The sequence below is a fragment of the Buteo buteo genome, chromosome 15, assembly GCF_964188355.1.
Source record: "Buteo buteo chromosome 15, bButBut1.hap1.1, whole genome shotgun sequence".
Lineage (NCBI taxonomy): Eukaryota > Metazoa > Chordata > Aves > Accipitriformes > Accipitridae > Buteo > Buteo buteo.
In genome coordinates, this window is record NC_134185.1 from 26,601,456 (window position 1) to 26,624,863 (window position 23,408).

At 39.4% G+C, this 23,408-nt stretch overlaps 1 protein-coding gene across 1 annotated transcript in view; it reads right to left on the reverse strand.

Moving 5' to 3' along the window:
* CEP85L (centrosomal protein 85L) overlaps window positions 1-23,408 on the reverse strand; it is a 121,976-nt gene that overhangs the window by 66,449 nt on the left and 32,119 nt on the right. The window contains exon 3 of the mRNA XM_075046837.1: window positions 6,703-7,466. Within this exon, the coding sequence (XP_074902938.1) occupies window positions 6,703-7,466 (764 nt within the window). The remainder of the gene's footprint in view (window positions 1-6,702; window positions 7,467-23,408) is intronic.

Genomic DNA, 23,408 nt, shown 5'->3' on the forward strand with positions numbered 1-23,408 from the left:
TAAATACGCAAAGACTGCAGAGAAATATCTGACAGTTAGAGAAAGTGTTCACATACCTATATTATCAGAAAACAATCCTAAAAGCTGTGCACAATTCTCTACCTGCCATTGAGTAAAGAACGTCTAGAGCCTTGCTGAGTACATGAAGAAATGCAAGTATGCATCAGCGGTTACTGTAGCTTTCCCACTGCTACAGCTGACTTGTATTTAAAGATCTACAAAACACCTGCAGCCTTCAAGGAACATCACTTCTGCAAAAGGGGACAGCAGAAATCAAATTTTTAAAATGGGATTTCCGGAGAACACGTACTTCATGGGAAATGACATGGATAGAGCAGGAAGGCAGAACAAAACACCAACAACGGCCTGACAGCACACATTAAATTACCTGTGGAGAGCAAAAGCACAGGTGCTGTAGATGGAAACAAGGATATCCATGAAAAGCAGCTTGCAGCAGTTGAGATGGGGATAAGTTTAAATATGAAAACATAATTATATAGTTATACCTTTTTTGACCACCTGTGGCTCACAGCAACACCTTAAAAGCAAGAAGCCATTAGTGTTATTCAGCAGTATCAAAAAAAGAAGCTGTCAAAACAACCGAAAAAAGACGACCACTAACACAGGTTATCACAACTCTGCCTAGGAAGCCCTTAACGCTGACACGTACACGAGCGGTAGGTGCATCTGCACAATCGCAGGAAGGCCTCAATAAGCCACGTTTACCACTCAGGCACAGGTCAAGTGTGCAGCGTGGGAGCCCTGCAGCCGCATTTGACACACCACTTGTTACTTGCCAGTGCAATCATCCAGTCCACAGCTTGTCCTCACTTTAAGCACGCAATGTAAGCTTCTTACAGGACCTTCTTCTATGGCCCTTTACAGGATGATGTACTTCCCCCACAGGTCACTGGGAAGGATGGTGACCAAGAAGAGCTCACTTCTTGCTGGAATTATTTGCCCAGAAGGTAGCTCTACGTACCTGAGATATGCTGGGAAAGAAGGTGGCCTGAAGTAGATTTCATACATTACACTGGGGACACCCAGCTTGCTGGTAGCATCTCTCTTTCCCAAGTACAACGTGGGAACAAAGTGCACCAACACTGTACAGTAAACTGAGTGCCATACATGCACATATTAATTAATAGTCTTTTGCACACATTCAAAAGAGGCAGATGTTGCTCATAGAGTGGGGGAAACCCCAGCTTCCAGCTTTCTATTGACAACAGCACATCCCTGATTCAGCGCATACGCTGTTGATTCAGCACTTCTCACAAGTGCCACATGTATTACAGAGCTGACCTACTCCCATGTTCTCACCCAGGATTTCCAGATGAGTACTGTTGTTGTGGGGTGGTTCAGTTATCTGGAAGAGACCCATCTAAATTGGATCTACAAAAATACTTTTCACAGGAAAAGGCAGTATGCCTAGCGAAACAGAAAGTTTCTAAGTCCTACCATGAACAGGCATCCACGTTCCACTCTGTGCTGCCTGCTCCAAAAGGTTAGGCAGCATTAGCTAAGGCAGCACGGATAGTTAAAATGAAAGCTTTTCTCTCACCTGCTCTGAAATACGTACAACAAACATTTAAAATAGCTTCTGCAAACTACATATCTATAGCTTTATGTTGATATAGTAATACCAATTCCTGCCTGTTTGCATTTAAAGCAGAAAACTTTGCACAGCTGCATCACTGTAAGCACTTTATCACTTACTTTGATAATCTCGAAATATTCTGCTTTTTAAAAAAAAAAAATCTGTAAATTTATATACAAGGGATATATGTTGTAACAGTTACATAGTTACGTATTATCTTGGAGGATTTCTGCTGATGCTTGACACAGATGGCTCAAAGCGTACCAAAACCACAAAAAAGATATGAAGCCCAGTCTAGTCTAAAGAAGAATAAAAATGGTTTTCCCAACAAAATGATTATTTACTGATACACCGCTCGGAACTGTACAAAGCTTATTGTCTGTATGCTCTTCTGTATATTCAAAAGTTTCCCTATCTTACGGAAACCAATGTGACAGTTTAATAGCTAAAATTAGATAAATGAGTTAGCCCTGACAAAAAATAAAAATCATACATTCCTTTTTAATAGAAGGAGAAACATGAGTCTACTGCCACCAACAATCATGTATTTCCAGATCCAAAATTACATACAAAGGAAGACTATAAGAAGCTCTACCATTAGCATGTAGAAACAACCCCAAGAAACAACCCCAGCAGTCTCCTCTCAGCCATTAACGAAAACTACAGAATCTTCAACAAATGTTGAAATACGCTGCTGAAACTGAAACATGCATCTTCCCAAGATGACATACAAAATTGGCAAAGTTATTGGTTAACCAATGCCAAGTCTCTTTTTGCAATCAAGCACAGTCCAAGTTTGGTTTCGCATCATCTGCCAGTGCTTACTTCAGACTAAGCCCACACATGCACTGTAACAAACGGAATCCCAGTTGTTGGACTACCAACTTCACAGCAAAAGGAACAGAATATAAAAGCTTAATTGTGGCTCATACTGAAGAAGTCCACTCTGCTAACTAAAGGTGATACCTCTTCACGTTAAAAAGTTTTATCTTGCTAAAGAGTATCATTTCATCAAAATGTGACACAGGAAAAATGTTGATATTAATAGTTTTTAGTTTTCTGATCTGCCAGGATCATAAGAAAAACAAGCTTTGAGTTGACATTCAAGAATAAAGTTTTCTGTGCCAACAATATTATTTGAAGAATGTTATAACTTTAATTAAAAGTTTTACAATTTTTGTTCACCAATGTTTAGGTATGCATGCAGTTTACTTTCTTCCTTCTCTATTTTGAAATGAAGATTGTTGTAGTTTCTCTAAATTTCTCAATGCATTAAAATTTAACTTCCATTAACTTTTATATACATGGTATGAACAAGGCAGTGTTTTCCTCATTAAAGAAAAAACAGTAAACCAGATACATTAAAGGAAAGATGCACTTAAGCATTTTCCATCTCTTATCTCTGCTATATTCTGACACAGTTAGCACACCGTGAAGAAATCATACAGATGTCCCATACACTGGAAAAAACAGAGATTAATCTTGTGATGCCTACAACATTGTACAGAGCTAAGAAGTAGATATGTGACCTTTGAAACCTTCCTTCTTATTGTAATATCTCCCACAATTTTAAAGGCATGCTTTCATTTTAAACCCAATTTCTGGACTAGCAAACAGGATGTACCTAGATGCATTCAGATAATCAGATAGAATAGGATCAGTCTTTAAGAAGTGCCTTTACATGAAAGCATACAGCCTTTTTATCCAGATTTATATGGCCTCCCAGTTCAGTAAGTGGGAACCGCTGTTGCGTATTAATAAGCAATTTTTCCCTTAACACAGGCTTAATCACATACTTCCTTACTTTGGGGGTTAAAAAGAAAAAAAAAGGTATTACAAACATCTCATCTGCAGCTGAACAATGCACTTTCGCTGAAGATGTGTTCTGTTGATCCACAGCATCTTTTCTGCAGTTGTGAACCTGACCATGTCCTGGAAGATAAGCTCAACACAGCTGTAGGTCTTCTACCCAACACTCTGAGCTTCCCTTACAATGCACAGTACATATTTTATCTTAAAAATCATGGTTTACAATTGGAATGGAAAAGCCACATTATAGGCTTTTTAATTTGGGGAGCAAATTGTAACAAAAAAACAACAGGTAGATGCTGAGTTCAGTCAAATTTAGACTATCAAGGAGGCAGAGAATCTTAATTTGAGAGTAATTAAGCTTGGAACAGCTTTTAAGGGCTGTAATACATTATCCTTTACTTAAATTCAAAGCTTGTCTGATTTTATCAAAATAGACTCCAATTCATAGTTTTGGGGGGGGTAAACTGTCTATACTAGTCTGTGAGGGCATGAAAATTTATCTGCAGACTGTATTATTAAATCCAACAGCTGTTCCTAAACGACCAGTCCCCAAAATCAACTCAGAAAATTGCTGCAGTCTATTCTTACTTCATTAGTGACAGCTGCCCTCTATAGTCTCTCCTTTTACCAGCCTACCTTAAAGATAGGCAAAGCTGCTCTAGATTGTCAATTAAAAGCAAAGTTCATTTTGTTTTCTGTTCATGGCAATGGTAGTTTTAAAGTAAAATGATGATAAACAGTAATTTTTTCAGTCCTTAAAAGCCACTGCATTTCCATCAGCATACATAATTATTAAAAGCAAAATAGCAAAAATAATCCCCACTAAGAGGAAAAGAAAAATAAAGACGTTTCTATAGAGGTGTGGCTTTTTTCCCTTTTACGAATCATCAGCTTCCTCTAGCAAAATCGTATGCTTTCTGCTCTCTCTCTTTCCTAGGTATATATTCCAGGATTACAGTTTTCTTGGTTTCTCAGAAGTAGCAGCGTATCAGTTCCCAGGTGCACATATGGTGATCCTTTGAAAAAAACCATAGCGCAGTTATGCTGAGCTTTCTTCAACAAACAGGTGTCAAGACAGGAGAACCATTCTCCTTTCACCTCTTCTGGCGTCCCTCCTCCTCACCTCTGGGCAGAAGGACGGGGCAGGCTGGGTGGGCCAGCAGAGGATGCCCCTGAGAGCCCAAAGGCTCAGCAGAGGATGCCCCTGAGAGCCCGAAGGCTCACCGCTCTCGCACACGCTTTAACTTTCTGTTTCTCTGGGTCCTATTTCACCACCACATCTTCTCACTTGAAGAAATGGAACAGATCACATTTCAAGGCCCATCAGCACAACTCCAAATCAGACCCAAGGAAAGCGCTTTCCAAGGCCACCAGGAACCTCCTCCGCACCCTCGTGCCCTTAATTACTGTCAGACTCTCTGTGCCACCCTCCCAAGCAAGCGGGAAGTCAGAGTAAGGAGAGCAAACACTGCAGCTTCAAGGACTTCCCCTGTTTTCCAGGGCTAACCAGACAGCAGATAGGACTATTGCTTCCTAAGCCAGGGGCTAGATGGATCCTCCGACATATATATCAATACCAATACAGATATAAAAATAACAGGAGCAAGAAAAAAAAAACAAAACAAAACACACAACAGGTTTAGGCAAAACTTCACCCTATAATCTTATGATCTCAAAAACCTGCAAAGGTGCAGCACCATTTTATGAATTCAGCCAAAAAGATAACTAATGCTTGTGCTCCCTCTGTTGGCTCTGTCCTCAAAACACAGCGCAGCATCGATGCCTGCATGAACTCAAGTTTTTGAATAACCATAATAATACATAGATCTGTTTCAAACACGAAACTTTGCCTTCATACAAAAAGGAGACACTGTATTTAATGACAATCAGAGTGAGAAAACACTTATGAGACATGAAAAACAGAAGCTGGGAGTTGTTTTGACCTCAACAAAAGTAAGAGTTTCTAAAACACTCATCCTACACAAAGTGTTGTGAAAGGTACGTAAAAGATGATGAAGAGACATATACCTAAATGAAAGAACGAAGTAAATAAAGCTTACTCTGAATATATATTTAAATCAAAAAGGAGAACCACCAGGCACAGGAATCTGCACACAAATTTCACGGGCAACCTGGGTAATTTCTCACCATCAAAATCTTCAAAAAGTTTAGAGAAAGATGAGGGTTTCTGCAGCAAGGGTAATGTAAAGGGTGGCTACCTGCAACAATGTCAGGTTTTTAGAGAGACCCTTAAGGATTACTATTGGTTTGACCATACTAATTGGCTTCAATTTTTTTAAGCTTAAGGAAAAAAAAATCCAGACCACCGTTAAGAGCTAAATTGGATCTTGAGAATCATTAAACTTGTCAGTCTTTCCTTCAATATACAATGCAAGAAACAAAAAAATTTGAGCACAACACTTTGAAAATTACTTAATATATCTTCAGGCTGGAGAAAACAGGGAATTTGCACATACAGCTAGATTATATCTGCTCAGATAACATCCTAGCCTTAAAATGCCTTTCAGGAAAATTTACATACTGTAATCTGCTTGGGATTTTTTTGGCAAGCCAAGTTTACCTACATAGGTAAACCTGGACTTTTAGATTTTTAATACTGCCTTCCTTCACAAGGTATCTTTTCCCATTAGGGGAAGAGCTGGAAACACAGATTGTGATTTATCACATTAGAATAGGTTATCTGTCTCTTAAAACCATGTGTTTGACATTTTCTATATGAAAATACTTCAAGTATGACACATAAAGCCCACATTTTATTTTATTTAAATAAAACATATTCATTGACTACTATTAGTTGATTCTAGTTGATATAATTAGTTAAAAAATAAGCAGTAATATCAAACTGAATTCAGTTTAAGTGCTAGGCATAGTGAGACTGAGTATTCATCCTTGCAGTACACAGGAGTCATGTTGCTGAATGCAAAAATGCAGCCTTCTTAGTAAACCCATTAAGATCAAAATGCATTCACATTTCCTCCACCACACTGTGACCAAAGACTCTCTTAAGAACTACTGAAAATGTTCCTTGATGAACCTCTTACTGCGTCCAGCTTCAGAAAAAAGATGCTAGTCTCATGCAGACAGGCACCTGTTGGCAGTCAGGTAATACTGAGAAACAAGCAGCAGCATCCGCAATCAAAGTTTAAAAACACCATCACCTGGTTAAGAGGACCTGTTCCCTTTCCTGTCCTATTAAAAACTGCCCGATATTATTCCTCGGGTATAACACATGATGCCACATGATGGCAGCAAACACCAAGCTTTGGCCTTACCTGCACAGGCTGGTCACCTGTTCTAAAGTCTTCAAGCTGCTGCACATGCCATGCAGCTACACCGTAGGGCTCCTCAGCAGTCCTGCAGTCCAGGGGATTTGCACGTAACTGTTCTTTAAGCCACATTTGAGTCCTCACTGCTGGCTGTATGGGAGCTCCGCTCACAGCCTGTTGTCCGAGAGTTGCATATCTCTGTCCGAAGGCTTCACAACCGGCTGCCGTAGGTTTGCTTTCAGGTAAGGCACTGTAGGTCAAGTCTAAGGCATGTCTCCTGCTTGAGGAATCTGAAACAAAATCGTCTTTGCTGCACGTTTCAAATTTGTATTTGCAGTCCAGTAGAGAAGATCGCTTTTTCCCAATTTCTTTGTCCTCAATTTTTAGCAACTCCATGCTATCGTGCAAACAACCTGGCCCGTTTGTCCTTAATTGTGGTGACACAGCTTTGTCTGTACTAGCTCTGGAGTCCGCTGAGTGACTACTACCATCTTGGCTGAAGGTATTTGGTGAGCTGAGTTTAGACAAGGAGGACCATTTTCTTACAGGTCTTGCATCTTTCATGTCAAGAGAATTGTCCAGGGCACCCTGATTTCGGCCTCCTCCTGACCGTACAAAGCTTGTACTCCATTTTGAGCCATCAGACTTGAAAGCTTCCCTGTGTTTGGAAAGCGAAGAGCTGGCATTAGACGGCATCACATGGGCAGTGGGAATAGAAACCAGTGATCGGCTGGGCTTAAACGAGGATGTACCACTTGAAGTTGAATGATCTGGGGAGAGAGATTTATCACGTAATTAAGTACAATACAGAACTCACATTAACATCACTGCCCAGAGAACAAAACATCAAATTCAAGGTGAAATACAAAAATGAAGGAAGCAGGTTTCTTGACAAAACAGGGTCTTCTAAATCATTCAAGATTATGAGAATGTAAACCTATTAAAGCAGGACATTTTCAAATTTATTTTGCTCAGGTGCCATCATTAGAAAAAGAGAACTGTACTAAGCGGTGGCAACAGCAGCTCCAGATACAATTCTCAGGCTGTGAGCAGAAGGCAGTGTTCATTCCCCAGCTTTAAAGTGGCAGGCTGGATTTCTCCCCTACCCCACATAATATTAAGTAGCTTCTACATCACAAGTGGTAGAGATACCACAATTCAGGAGCCCCACGACTGGTTCCTCTTTCCAACACCCCTCTTCTCATTTTCTAAAGGCAAAGCAATCCACTAAATGCACTTTTTAAAATGGCAGTGCTGGAGATGAGCCAGTTTAATGACGGCCTCTTGGACAGAACTATTTATCCCTTTTGGATCTCACTGATTTCAAACTACATTTCCTGTGCTAGTTTTGGCTGGGATAGAGTTAATTTTCTTCACAGTAGCTGGTATGGGGCTGTGTTTTGGATTTGTGCTGAAAACAGTGTTGATAACACAGGGATGTTTTCGTTACTGCTAGGCGGTGCTTACCCAGAGCCAAGGGCTGTTCTGCTCCTCACCCCACCCCACCAGCGAGCAGGCTGGGGGGGCACAAGGGGTTGGAGGTGACACAGCCGGGACAGCTGACCCCGACTGACCCAAGGGATATCCCAGACCATGGGACGTCATGCTCAGCAATAAAACTAGAGGGATGTTGGCAGGGGGGCCATTGCTTGGGGACCAGCTGGGCATCGGTCAGTCGGTCATGAGCAATTGTTTTCACTTGCATCACTTGTCTTTCTTGGGGTTTATTTCTGATATTTTCCTTTTCCTTACAATTTTTTTAAAAAATTATTAAACTGTTTTTATCTCAACCAAGGAGTTTTTTCACTTTTACACTTCCAGTACTCTCCCCCATCCCATCGGCAGTGGGGGGAGAGGAGTGAGCGAGCAACTGTGTGGTGCTTAGTGGCCAGCTAGGGTTAAACCACGGCACTTCCCCGGGTGACTTGCTAAAAAACCAAGATTCTGAAAAATTTCCAGACCCATTTAGGTTTTGTGTTATTTACAGACCCAAATACAACATCACACAGAAACTGCGTGTAGCATAATTTATGAAATCTATCCCAAGCTGAAGTATCAAGAACAGAGAAATCAGTGAGCTGATACTTGGAAGGGGATGGAAAAGCAAAAATGAGAGAGGTAAAGGAGAGGTTACTGGGGACTGGCTGAGAGCTCTCACGCCCAGCGACATGTGCTTAGCATCACAGGCTATGGACAACCAGAAATAAACACCTAATCCTCTCATTAGAGGATCAGCTCCCACCAAGTCACATGGCTGCACCTTAGCAAGCTCATATTGCTCGTTAGGTTCATGGCAGATAGAGAGAATGAAATTGCTCTAATTAAAAGATTCTTTTGGGGTCCTTTTTGCTGAAAGCAAGACAGATAACACTCTTCTCACTTCTCTCATGCTAACCTAGAGAGAACTTATTTCTTTGGGATTTGTCATCTGGTACAAGAGTTCACAGTGGGACAATTAAAAAGAAAAAAAATTGCTGTAGAAGTACAACTGGCATACCCAGCTTGACAGCTACACTAGGTTAATATGATTTGGTGAAAGCCAGAACACATAAATTGGACACACTTTCAAAGGGTATATTTGACTCAATATATCATGCCACAGATCGGAAAAAGAAGAGCACTTCCAATGTTGCAACAACTTTTAAAAATGGTCGTGCTTCTTTTCTGACGTATCCAAATAACGATATCCTTACCCCCAACTTGAATACTCCTCCCTGTTTGGGACTGGACTTCCTCACTCCTCACACTTACAGCACAACACAAAATAATGTAGACCTACAGCCACACTCCTCATGAGGAAAATGCATTATAGCCCACAAAATAATAACCAGTTCCTTGATTGATAGCTGTTTATTACTTGCTTGTCTTCTGGCTCCTAGGAAGACAGATATTCTTGCTGAAGCCTTCCTGCCTCCTAATGAGTCACTACTGCCCCACCATATTCCCTCCCGTTTCAATGCGTAAGCTCACACCACATTGTCTCTTGCCTCTACCCAGCCACCTATGTTCCCAGCAGTTACAGAACGTAGTCATCTTTAAGACTTGACCAAACTGCCAGAGCTGGCTGAAACGAACCAGCAGTTTAAGAGTTATTCATAGGGTGCTGATGATGGCCATAAAATACACACAGATGCTCACATTAGTGAAATGGAGAGTAGAATACTACCAGCTTGTTACCTGATGGATCATGTTGCTAATAAATGTGAGGTAGCATTTTTTTACATGCAAGTTGAAAGACCTTCCCTCCACCCTGCACTTCTTCCTTAAAAACTCTAAACTGCAGAGAGAAACATTTTCCTAGGCAGTTTTCTCTGTCTTGATACTGCTCAAGAGGTGGGACATGTTAAAGAGGAAGACAGAAGGCCACACAACCCATTTCAAGTGGAAGGAATCATGGTCTTCCGACCAAGCACATTTGTGCCCACAGCTATTGCAGCAGTGGAGACAGTGATATGCAACACTACAAGTTCCCAAAACTGTGATATGCCCATCACATGTAACCAGTCTGCCTGTGCCAGGTGCAGTTATCAAATTCTCTCAGCTCTGCCTTCCTGTCTTCTCTCACAGCACAGTGGATGCTTGCACAGATAGCCACTACAAATCAGGTACATCGTGCTACAACGTGTAGCAGGGGCTGCCAGCTTCCAGCCTTGCTCTGCAACAGAAAAAAAGGTATTCGGTCCTCTCTGGCTGAGGATGTGAAAGCAATGACAAGAAGGTGAAAGAGGTGTATATGACACGATGGAGCTGGAGTCTCAAGCATATATATTGTGAGATTGAAAGCACAGAGTTAACAGTCCTGCTTTCTGGGAGCATGCAGCAGAAGAGCAGGGAGAAGAGACTCCTGCTCTCCTCCTGCTTTCCTAGGGAGAGTAGGAAGGAAAACACACAGTAGAAAGAAACGCACCTCTTCTTGTACAGGTACTCCTTAGCCAGAGGCTGCTGCCTGTCTAACACTCAAGCAAACTAACTTTTGTATTGTACCTTACCCAGAAGCTGAAGCTGACACAGCACGAAGGCAGTCCTGCAAAGGAAGCAGCCACAGGCTTTTTTGTATCCAAAGAAAATAAGAGTATATGAGGATTCAAAAACAACTGACTGTGGGTACCTATGTTTTAGGCTATGCATATTTCTATGAGTAGAAATGTCACATCTGCAAGAGAAAGGTAAGAAAAGAAACCCTATCTGTATGCATGTATCTGTAAAAGTTAAATACAGTTCCATAACAAAAAAGTTACAGTAGTATTAAATATAGCATTTTCACTCTGGAATACTGACTTAGTGTTGCCTACATGCCATCTTCAAACTAGAATTAAAACCAATAATAATTAAAAGCATACGATCTCTTTCACCTGTTTTTATTACAGTACAGTCACTCATATGTGGTAATTTTTATTCTTCCTTGTTCTACTCTAAATTTAAGCCCTGAGTTAGATTTAAACTTCTTTTCCTCACTTTTGATTCTAAACTCTTCAAGCATATTTAAACTTGGAATGACACCTACATCCAACTACAGCTGATGGGTGTCTCTGATAATTTGTCTCAAAGTGAAATACAGCAATTTTGGCTTCAAGTTGTCCTAATTAGTCTTCCCATTAATGCTCACTGAAACATATGAGAAAATTCACACTTTTTCTTAGAGCATATTGCTTCAGTCTGCCTTGACTGCAGGCTCAGCTGGAAAGGGAGCCCATCTGCATTCTGAAACATCTCCTCACAACACAAAAACCCACGAAATTCGGAAATTTCATTGAAAATAGGAGAGAATTCAGAAAGCACCATAGAACTTAAGAGACATTACTTCTGTAGTCATGGGAATAAGCTCCATTGGGCCAAATCCTGCCAAAGACTATTTTATGCAAGCAGTGGTTTTTTCCCTTCCATACAGTCGGGCTAGGCAAATGCCTGGTTCAGAATTAGAAGTGCTCTCTTTTCAGCATTACTCAATTTTTATTTCATTGAACTAGTATTTATCTGAAGATTACAAACACTCTTAAACATGGCTTGTGTACCTCCAGAGTCTTTTAATGCTTAAGACTGCTCTCATTAATGAAAACTTAATGAGACAGGAGAAAAAAAAAAAAATGTATAAATAGCTAATTGCTACTGGCTTTCCTTTGAACAGCATCAAGCTTGTATGTCAAATTTTGCTTTTCAATTAACTTAACAAATTTTTGGGGGGCCACCACAAAGCTCCCTAGAGCACTTTTCTAATAGGCATGACTTTTTAATACCTGGTCCAATACTTCCCAAGCCACATAAATTAGAAAACTGAAAAAATTCTATTTTAAAAACGTGCTACAAGATTTCTACCACGTAATAACAGCAGATGGAATAAAAGTGAAGAGCATTTCATGTGGCTTTCTTACAACCTTGTGTTACACTTCTGAACTATTTCATTACTGCATATCCGGCATAGAAAATAATGTACCAGCACCAATTTTGGTCTTAATAAAAACCTAATCACAGGGAGAAAGCATAGCAGACACTTTCTTCTGAAGAAAGGGAAGAAGAAAGAAACCCTCCAATATAAAGTTAATGAACTCCTGCTACTCATTTACATTTTCCTGTGCTATGCTTTTTAAATCACCAGTGCCAACTATGTTTATCGTAACTGGAAGAAAAACTCTGAAGCCATTTCTCAGCCCAGATACATACCACCATCATTTAGCTACTTAAAATCCTTATCTGTTGCCCAATGGTCAGTCATAACATATAAGAGACAGAGAGGGTTCACTGTAACCCTGAACAACTTATAAGAACAACTATAAGAACCCTCATCTACAAGATATTCATGTATATGTGACAATTTCTTCACTGCTCCCAGTAAGATATCATCGAACAACAGCAGAGCAATCAGCTAATACAGTTACCCAATACTAATCAAAACCAAAATGCACATGATGCCTATGTTTATGGGATGCATGTGTATCTAATGCCACTGAAAACAGAGAACCTTCGTTGTGTGAAAGACTTTGAAATTTGATATTTTATCCAGGGTATAATTACAAAGTCCTGACCATGGAGAAAAACACCAGTATTAAAAACAGCTGACCTTCTCTTCCTGCCCTCCCCTCCCACCCCCCCAAAACACTGACACAGATTACCCCAATCCAGGAAAATAAATTGAATTATTCTTAATAACTGAGCAGAAGATAAATGGGGGAAGTCAAGCCTCTATTATACAAATTGCAGGTCTTGAATCTGGCTGCAGTTTAGTGTACAGAAGTTCTTACATTTGTTATAGGATGTCGGTTCTTCTGAATGCTTCTCTGAACTGTTCTGTAACTGTTAATTGCATGGACCCCAGCAACAAGCCACAAACAATTCCAGCGTCCAACATACAACTTACTGAAGGGGCCACGAGTCTTCACTCTACCATGCAAGCATGTGGCTGCCCCCCAGAAACCTTGTCCAAAAAAGCTGCTTTCAACAACAGCAGTGTCCAACTCTCCTGGGAGCTGGTCAAAAAACAAAGACCACGGATGATGTGCCATGACAGCAGTATTTACACTACACGTGAGTTCCCCCCTATCTACCTACTTACAGATCGGACTAGACTTAATGCAGCATAGATAATCAGATGAGCCAACTGAGAAATTTCAAAATGGACCGGCAGGAGGCCAACCCTAGCAAAAAACCCTGAAGAGACTGACTCATCAACCTCCAGAAGCAAAAGCACGCCTTTCCAGGGTGCAGTAGCAGTCACAGAACAGTTTGGGTTTGGTTGGTTCATTTTGGCTGGAGGGGGGTTTTTTGGGGGTTGGGGGTTTTTTGGGGGTGTTTTGGGGTTTTTTTGTTGGGTTTTTTTTTTTTTTTACACTGTCTAGAAATCTTCGCTCGCCATTTTTAAAAGCCCTGTTCATATTACTTCAAGTTTATTATGTCAAAATATGAGGTGAATGAATGGAGGAAATCTCTGCAAATAAATCTCTTCCAAAGAATAAATAAATACAAGCATGCATCACAGAAAGCTGTACCAGAAAAGGAAGCGCTGCAGACATAGGAGAGAACTGTTCAGACACTGAAAAAGTTCTGTATGAGAAAGTGGGCCCAAAATCCTCATACAATTTATAAACAAATAATGGTTAGAAATGCTGTGTTTAAACAGCAAGGGACTAAAAAAAACCAAAAAAATAATTAACAAAAAACTTACTAGAGGGAAAATACAATTTAATACTATAATTAATTAATACTAATTTAAAATAAGACAATACTAAATACTAAAATACTTGCTGCCAGTAAACTGAGTTGCCTGTGTCACATCTATGCCTTCAAATTAAAACCAGTCATGTAGTGTTCAGAAGCAAGTTTAATTAATGTTACTTGGAAAAAAGAAGCAAGTTCACTGGCTTCCACCATCACCAGTTACCATACTGGCAGTGTCGATCAGAACTGTTTTACATAAGAAGTGGATAGCAAACTCCAAGTCAGTTCTACTTTATTTCAAACTAATTCCTGTAGAATCTTCTGTAATCTACTGTGCTGCATACCAAAAGAATGCAAGTTGTACCTAAAAACTTAATTGTTTTAAAAGCTGAAGTCCTTTAAAATCTACATAATTCACAAAGAGTACAAACAGTACAACCCTGAATAATGCAAATGCAAACTTAAGAGGTTGCAGCTGAGACAGAATTTTCAGAAACCGAAGCAATTTTGTTGCTTTTCTTACTTCCCTCCAAACAGCATCATCACGGAATAAGATGTGTGATGAAATATTGGTAAAGCTACTACCCCTAAGCAATGTTATTGTAGAGAGATGGAAGAAGGAACAAATGGTAGGTCAGCCTCACAGGCCTCCAACAACCTACAAAAATCAAACAATACTACAAGAAGAGTTTAAAGCATTTTTAGTAAACAGAGCAGAAAGCAGTGCTGGAAAGAGTAAAAGCTGTATGCAGAAGTACCAGGGTAGCATACCCACTTATCCAAGGAAGTAAACTCAGAGGTAACACTGAGTTAATCTAGTTAATCTAGCAAATGTTAAACAGCTTCTCAGACACCCTTATGAACAAAAGGAATACTACGTACGTATGAAATTCTTTAACAGAAACTTGCCTAACATATCCCATCTAACTTACTATGAACTGGCCATTTGGTATCATCTTCATTATCCTCCTCCGCTACAGTTAATGACTTTCCTTTTTTCCATTTGCAACATGTCACTCATTTCCACAACCTTTTTGGCAAACTTCCAGCAACAAGGACACACAATTAAATGATACAGTGGACCAAGTGGAAAGACAGCATCTTCGTATGATGTCCCCTTAGCACCACAAATCAATCTCTGCATTCCAGTGGCCATTTCAAGAGCCAAAATTCCTAATTCCATCACTTAAGTTAGTTGACAAGAGACAATCTGAATATCTTCCCACAGAATTGCACGTGGGTCATCAAACCAGAATCAGTGCAAAAATGAAGCACACAATGGAGATCATACATTTGATTTTTTGAAGATCATACATTATCAGTTTAAAAACCAGGAAAGAGACTAGCTCAGTAGAAAGTGTTTTCTCCTATGTTCCATTGCAGTCAGGTTTGAAGTTAAAGTTCCCAATATCAACCGAAGTTAAAAGACATTTGGTAGAACCACCTGTCATCCAAACCATCCCTCATTAAAAATTAATACACATTTCCCTGAAATATATAGCTGATTTTTTTTGTGCAAGAAGATATCAGGTAAAATGATCCAAATCCTGCTTAAAAAAAATGTTCCTGTAAACTAGCTGTTTGGCAATATCAATGATCACAAGTCTCAAATAATAAAAACTTTAGAATATATTTCAACAAATAAAGCTTAACAAAAACTTCTAACAACAGTTTGTGCTTTGCAACAGTTGACTTCAGGGAGATTGTACCAAGCCAGCGCAACAATTTTTGACAAGGGAAAAAATCCAAACTCCACAAGCAAACAAAAAAGGCAAAACACTTAAGTGGTTTTGCTCCTGGGATTTGCTGTGATAAAACTGAGGTTTTAACAGGCACCAGGCATATACAGGCAGAGAGAAAAAAGAGAAGCAAACCCCTAAGTCCCCAACATATCACATACACACCAAGTACTGCCATCATGGTTAAGGGATCTTAACATAACCAATATTTTGAGATTTCATGTAAAATAGTACTGCCTACTAATACTTCTGTGAAGTGACAATTTGCCCAGCAATATCTAGGCTAATAATACTCATATGGGGAATCTACAACTCCAGAAGAGAAACATCTTCAAACAAATTTAACAACTTCCTACTCTTGAGCCAGATCTGGATCAAATTAGCTGGCTCACATGAAGCCCACATTCAGAAGATGATTTAACAGGGCACCGAAAAGAAGGGTAGCACTGTACAGACCGTGGGATGCTGCCACTCCCACAATAAAGTCAGGTATCAGTCCTATGCAACAAGGAGAGCTTTAATGAAGTAGCACACAATTCAAAAAGCAGCAGGTGAAATATGTTTTACAGGAAAAGATTATTCAGCAGAGAAAAATAATGACAGCAGTCAACTACTTTTTCCTTACTGTACTCAACATTCCAGATGCCAGTGTTAGAGAAATGTGAAAGTACAGACTCATTAAAAGCAGAGGTGGTAAATACAATACTATGGGGTATTTAACTGAAGCAGAAAAGATTTCACAGACTGTATCTGATCAGAGTCTAAAGTAAACAGCAGGTAAGGCCAAGAGCAAATTTCTACTCCTATCGGTCACTAGAAACAGGTTAGTTATACTGCTATTGGTCCAAGCTTACAGTGGCCATCTGCTTAATTAATCTACAAAGACAAAGGCTAACCTAACTTACATAAAATCTCTTTAGATGAGAAAAGTGAGCATGTTAAGATAGAAGTACATCTTAAAAAAAATGAACTCATTTTACCAGAATACAATAAACCTTTTGATTTATGCATTTTGCCTCCTTATCCCAAGGATATCACACACCCACAGTCAAATATAATTGTGATTTTTAGAAACACAACATAATAAAGGATGTTCTGAACAATCAATTTCAAAGTTAAACTTTCACAGCAGTAACTGCCACATGCACAAAGAGATACCCTATCCTCAATGCTTTCTCTTTGTGTACCTCTCTGTCTACCAGCTCCTCAGCATTCAGCTTTAGTGCTATTATTACTGCCGCACATGTACAGTATCTGATAGAGAACTGTGCTACAGGATGTTCATAAGCTGCTGTATGAGTACATGTAAGTAACATGCAACTGGCCACCACAAAATAGTCAAAAATACTATGTATAATATGCGGATGCTCTATGTAAAAAAAAGCAGAAACTGAACAAAACAGAAATTTTATACCCTGTAGAATCTATCTTTCTTTTCCACCATTCTGGAGCTATTTTTAAGAAACAGTTATATAACTGTAGAACAATTTTTAGATTAACAGGTTCTATTTTTTTCCCCCCAGATAAGAGGATAAAGCAATATTCCGGAACAGCAGTCACGTAATCAGGCAACTTCATTTTGCTGAAATAAAAGTATGAGTGAAAACTTACACCGCCACAGGGATTTTTTTTCCCTTTGTGGTTGGTTGTTTCTTTTTTTAAAAAAAAGTCTAGATCTTAACTTGCATTTGCCTTTTTATGAAGGCCATCTACAGCTTCCAATTCCATTTTCCAACAACAAGCACTTAACAGTGAAGACATGCAGAAATCAAATATCCCCCTAGGACCTTCATTAAAAGTAATGGCTAAAGGAAAAAAAAAATATACCATGGATGCCAATATATCTGTCTTCCTTCCTTTCTTAATCTGCAAGATACCCATGCCACAAATACCAGCTACTTCAACAGCCACCAGATACTGCCTCTTGCTGCATTACTTCATCCCCAGCTACAGGTGACTCCAACAAAACAAAAACAAAAAAACCAAGAAAAAAATCCCAAAGGAGTAACTTGGCCCACCAGAACAGAAATCCACGCCTACCCTCCAGAGAGTGAAAATCCTAGGTATTTTCATTCTCTGTAAGAGAACATCCAGTAGCAGAAACATACTTACCCCTCCACTTTCCTATACCAAGACAGCCAGAAGTTGTACTTTCCAGGCTCCAAAGGAAACTTATTTGTATTATCCTAACTCTCTAACTTACTCCAGGTGCTATCTCCAACAACAGCATTCCCAGATTAGCTAGGCTGATGCCCTTCAGCAGCAAAACCACCTCACCTAAGACATGAAGGGAAAAGGAGATGTATCTGAGGAGAGACTCAGGCGAGGAGAGTTAAGAGACTTCCTCTAACCCCAGGGACCAAAGCAAAACCTGAGGGTTCCCACTGAGCACTATCATTCCATGCAGCTAAAACTGTGTTGTTGACTAATGTGTATATCAATCCCTTACATTTTATTCATAAATACAGGCAGAAACAGAGCCTACAATTTAATGTCAAGTAACTTTAGAAGGTTAAATCCCACTTTCAGCTTCCAAGGAGACTGGAGTTCCTGGCTACATTTTTGAGATCATTATCCATTACTGAAAGTTTAATCCCTGCTCCTACTAAAATGGTCTTTAGCTTAGAATTATCTTCTTTAGACTCATCTGGTACCCATTCGGCTCACCACTAAGCAGTGGATCTCTTATCTTGGTTCACAGCCCACCAAGAATAGCTCTTTCTAACAGGAGCAGCAGCTTTCAGCTTCATGCCAGGCTACACAAGTATGAAAGAGGAGACGTACCTTCATCTTCATTTTCTCTCCTAACCTCATACTCCAACCCTATTTCCTCTACTGATTTCCCCTAGTTGAGCCTTACACACAGCAGTCATCTTCCCAGTTTACCTCTGCATTCTCACTTTGGGAGCCCTAGCCCAAACACATAATCATAGAATAGAATCATTTAGGTTAGAAAAGACCCTTAAGATCATAGAGTCCATCCATTAACCTGACACTGCCAAGCCCACCACCACACCATGTCCCTAAGCACCACATCTACATGTCTTAAATACCTCCAGGGATGGTGACTCCACCACTTCCCTGGCAGCCTGTGCCAACACTTGATAACCCTTCAATGGGTGACCCTTCCACGTATCCCACGGGCTCCCCTGCAATAAGAGCATGTGTATGAGCTTGCACCCAGATGCAAAAAGAAATCCTTTCCCAGGCAGAAGCAGGTGCTGTAAGCAGCCACAGCAGCGAGGCTGCCACGGGTCCAGCGAGGCAAGAGGACCTGCTTGATGGCTTTCACGCCGCTTCATAGCGGGACTGTCCCTGTCCGTCTCCTTCCTCCTGCTGCAGACACAGGTCAGGCCAGGTCGCCAAACACAGCCAGCTTGCTGCAGCACTGCCGCTGCTACGTACCACGTCGAGTGGTTAACGCACCACAAGCGGTTGACTTAATACGCTTTGGCAATGCCTGCATCAAGCGGTAATCCCTTCCAAGGGCCAGAAATCATCCCCAGGAATCCCAGAAATTCAACTGCTGCTCAAGAATAATTTAGCTCTCTGGAGAAGTCTCTCCCCTTCAGATGCTGATCCGCAAATGGTAACAGAATAATATGTTAACAGTAGCTTAGATTCAACCAGAATAGGTCTGCTGAGGACCTAGCAGTCCTGGTCTACATAATTACTTACCAAGACTTGGGAGAAAGCAAGATACTAAAAAAGAAAACAACAACAAAAAAGCACCTATTTTAAAAAAAAAAGCTTAAAATAAATACACAAAAGAGCAAAATACAATATTGCTGAAGTATATCTAGCTCTCTACTTTCTAACTTTCAAATTCTTAGCTTTGTTACTCTACCCTTCATTTACTATACACAACTGTCTCCTTCCATTAAAGTTTCTTCCTTCCATTAAAGGTCTTTCTCCACATGTAGGTCACCATCTGGAACCCAGTTTAGGTCATGGAGGATTAACCTTAAATTGGAATTGAGCATAGCTCTATATCCTACAGAAGTCACTTTTTATACTTCAAAAATTATTTCCCAAATGAAGAACAGAAGGCAAAAGTGTTACAACAACTAGCCTAATGTCACTTCGTAAGCCTTACCTGCTTCTACCCACTGCTCTCTACATCAAGCAATACTGGCTACCCTGATATAATGTATGACTTCACAGATTCAAGCAGAACAAAAAGAAGGAATAAACTAGTGGGGAGGCGGCGGAAGACCCACCTGGAATTCTCAGCATTTCCCTATAGCAGCCAAAAACTTGGTACTTGCCAAAGGAATCTGACACTCCTATTACTAACAGAAACATTTCTGAAAGCAACAGCAGCAAGAAGATACGGAAAAGTTACCGAATTCCATCCTACAAAACTGATTACAATAAACAGATGTGGAAAAACCTCAGTTCTCCTGCACCACCTGGCTTTCACCATTTTGACTCTCGTTTCTAATATTTTCTTTTTTCGGACACACCTGTGAAGCCATGATACTAAGACTGATAATAACTGAATGTTGTTCCATTTCTAATACATAATTTCTTTACAGCATGAAACAAAGGAGAGGGATTCACATTTCTGTAACGCCCATAAACAACCCTCCCTTCAAGACCTCCACCTTCCCCACACACACTCCGAAGACTTAATTTTGCTTTTTTTTTTTGCAGGACAGTTGAAAGCTGGAGCAAATGTGAATAATACACTAGTAAAATTAGCAGTGTTAATTCAGAGGCTATATTCAGAACTAAATCTCACACTCTTAAAGGAGGATTTCTGTATTGTAAAAAAAAAAAAAGCCTCCCCTCCAGAAGGGAACTATACTTCCTTATACATCCACCATCAAAGAAGCCACAAAAGATAATTTTAAAGGCTGGAGGGGAAAAAAAAAAAAAAAAAAAAACCAACAACCAAAAAACAACTCATGCATGTAACCATCTGAATAATATTAAACTCTTAAGTCTTCCTAGAATATATATGCAGATCTTAAAGCTAACCAGTGTTTCATCACCTGCTAGTAGTCTGTCTGTTAAGTAATGGTAGTTATATACTGTCTATCTGAACCTGTATGTCACTTTTTTTAGAAATATTCTGAAAACTGAAGGCCATTTGTGTCCTTTGAAAAGGCTGGCCAAGAGATCTGATTTTAACTATCACCCACGCTTAAACAAACAGATACCAAATTAGGAGAGAAATGTATAACACTCAATAGTGTCTTTTACCCCAGCTTTTCCTAATGAAAATATTTAGCTTTGCAAATAATTTCTAAAAAAAAAACCAAAACAAAACAAAAAACATTAACAGCAGTTTATTACTTCTGCATTCTTTCACTGGCAATTCATTTCTAAAAAAGTTATTGTTTCTCCCCCCATGGCCTATGCCAGAGAGAAGATAGTTTAGTGCCCTGATGTTTCCATGATGCAGAAAATTTTATTAATTAGGACTCTACTTAAATGAAAGTGACAAATCCAACTAAATCATAAGAGCAAGAAAATATAAGTCATTAATTATGATAAATGCTTTAAAAGAACGTTTCTCATCCTGAAAGACCAAAAGTTCCTTTGCCAATTTATATATATGTCAGGCACCATTTGGTCCATCAAATCCACTCTCCGTGGTATGAAACACAACACTTGCTACAAATGATATAAACAGTCTCAGATTAAAAGACTTGATCCATTGTAAAGAACAGAACTGTAACCAAACTCCAACTTGCATATTTGAGATAATTTCTGTAGTCATTCATGATAAAACATGCTAAAGCATTCAAAACAAAGAGACGACAACACACACACACACACACAAAATCCTCCCTTGGTAAAGTTTTGGGGTTTGATCACCGTAATTCTAAAAATCAGTTTGGCATCTTCATCCCCAACAGCATGGTTTACCCAGCACCTAAGTGGGATGCTGGTTCAATGCCAACACGCCTCCCTGAGTACCCACTGAATCGCCAGCAGCACTGACCACAGCCTTCATGTTTAAACAAAGCATATGATAGGACATAAGAATTGCAGAGTTATTTTAAGTGCTGCTACCTGTAATGCTACCCAGTCTTCTGAGCACTAACTCCTAGACAATATTAAAACAGAAGAGGGGTTCTCTGTTTACAAACAGCTAACAAGCTTGAATACAAACAATCAGAATTACATTTTTCTTCAGAGTTTCGTGATCACTTCTCTCCGCACCCCATGAAAACTAGGAGACAGAGAGTTTGTATGTCCATTTTGTTTTCCAATGTGCAGTCACAAGTACAGAGCCAGAGGTGGGAGAGCAGAGAATGTTTCTATTGCTGCCTTTGATAATGGAAAGAATTTAGTTTATAAATTTATTTCCAGTTGTTGGCGCATATATTTGGATATTTATAGTACTCATCACTATGGTATCCAAGCACATTAGCAGCGCTTTGACCCACGCAAAACAATAAAAAACTGTTTCTTCTCTGCTCTCCAACCTATTAAGAAACACCTCAGTTGTGGTATTACTAGCACAGCATGTTCCAGAAATTAAAAATAGGACTCTTAAAAAGCTAGACTCAACTTCAGATCTTACTTTTTGATCAAAACAAGCAGGGAACAAAGTATACCATAAAAGCTGGTGCCGGAGAAAACAGCTTACCAGGACCTGCTCTCTAGCTCTGAAATAAAGTCAGCTCCATAACCACTAGCTTAGAGAGTCTGAATTGTCTACTTACAGCAAGTATTTAAATAAAAAAATTTGTCTAATGATGTTAATAATTGAAGTCATCTTTCACCCCAGAGAAACACAAAAGAGCCATTTTGCACAATGCAGTATCTAATGTGTTCTCCAGTGTTACCTAATAGTACCAGTAAATCCCTAACATAGCAAATTGTAATGGCATTCAGCCCACATCCAAGCTACCAGGATGAAATCTGAAACTCTGCAAAGGGTAGCAGTTTTAGAAGCTACATATATCTTCACATCACCACTCAAGTGGTAGAAGGCTATTAATGCACTTAAGCTTTAGAAGAGACATTGACACAAATGATTTTTGATAAGTCAAAACTACGGTGCTTCATATTCCATAAAATATTTTTATAATCAAGCACTGCTAAATTGCCTTTCGCATCTTAGGCTAGCATTTGTAGGCAGATTAGGCACAATTACAAATATTGAAATGATGGAGCAGTAGAAACAGAACTGTATCAATAACATCAACACTGAATGCAAGAACAGCTTCTTAACAGAAACCCCAAATATTTTTTTATCCTGTCTTTCTGTACTGGACTTTACTTTTTAGATTTTAATTTATATTCTCACTTACTACAGGCCAAAAAGATTAATGATGTTAGAAAAACAAGCATGGTAACTGTTTTGTACGTATATACACACATACAAACTCTCATATAATGCATATTAATGAAACTGTCTATATAAGGACATATAAAAGATAAACTAAATTATTTAACCAGCCTCACAAATCAGTATGTTTGCAGGGGATAGGGGGAATCCATGCTTCTCTAAGTCTGATATGACTTCTGAAACACAGAAGTCCACTACAAGTGTCATGCTCTCCATCAAGTCCCATACCCACCTCTCAACAGCTAGAATAATACCCACTCATGTAAGCAATAGCCTAATTAATGATCTTAAACTTTTACTGTAAATTAAGAGTATACTACTCCCATGGGAGTGTAGTACTCCCAGTCCCATATAAATATGAACTCTTGGCAGTAAGTCATGTTTTATTAATTCTACTAGACTATGCTACCTGTCAGAACTAACTAAAATAAATATTCATATATATTCATAATATTCCTACCTACTCTCAAATTCCCATTTCATTCCAAAACTTCAGAAGTACTTATTTTAGAGCT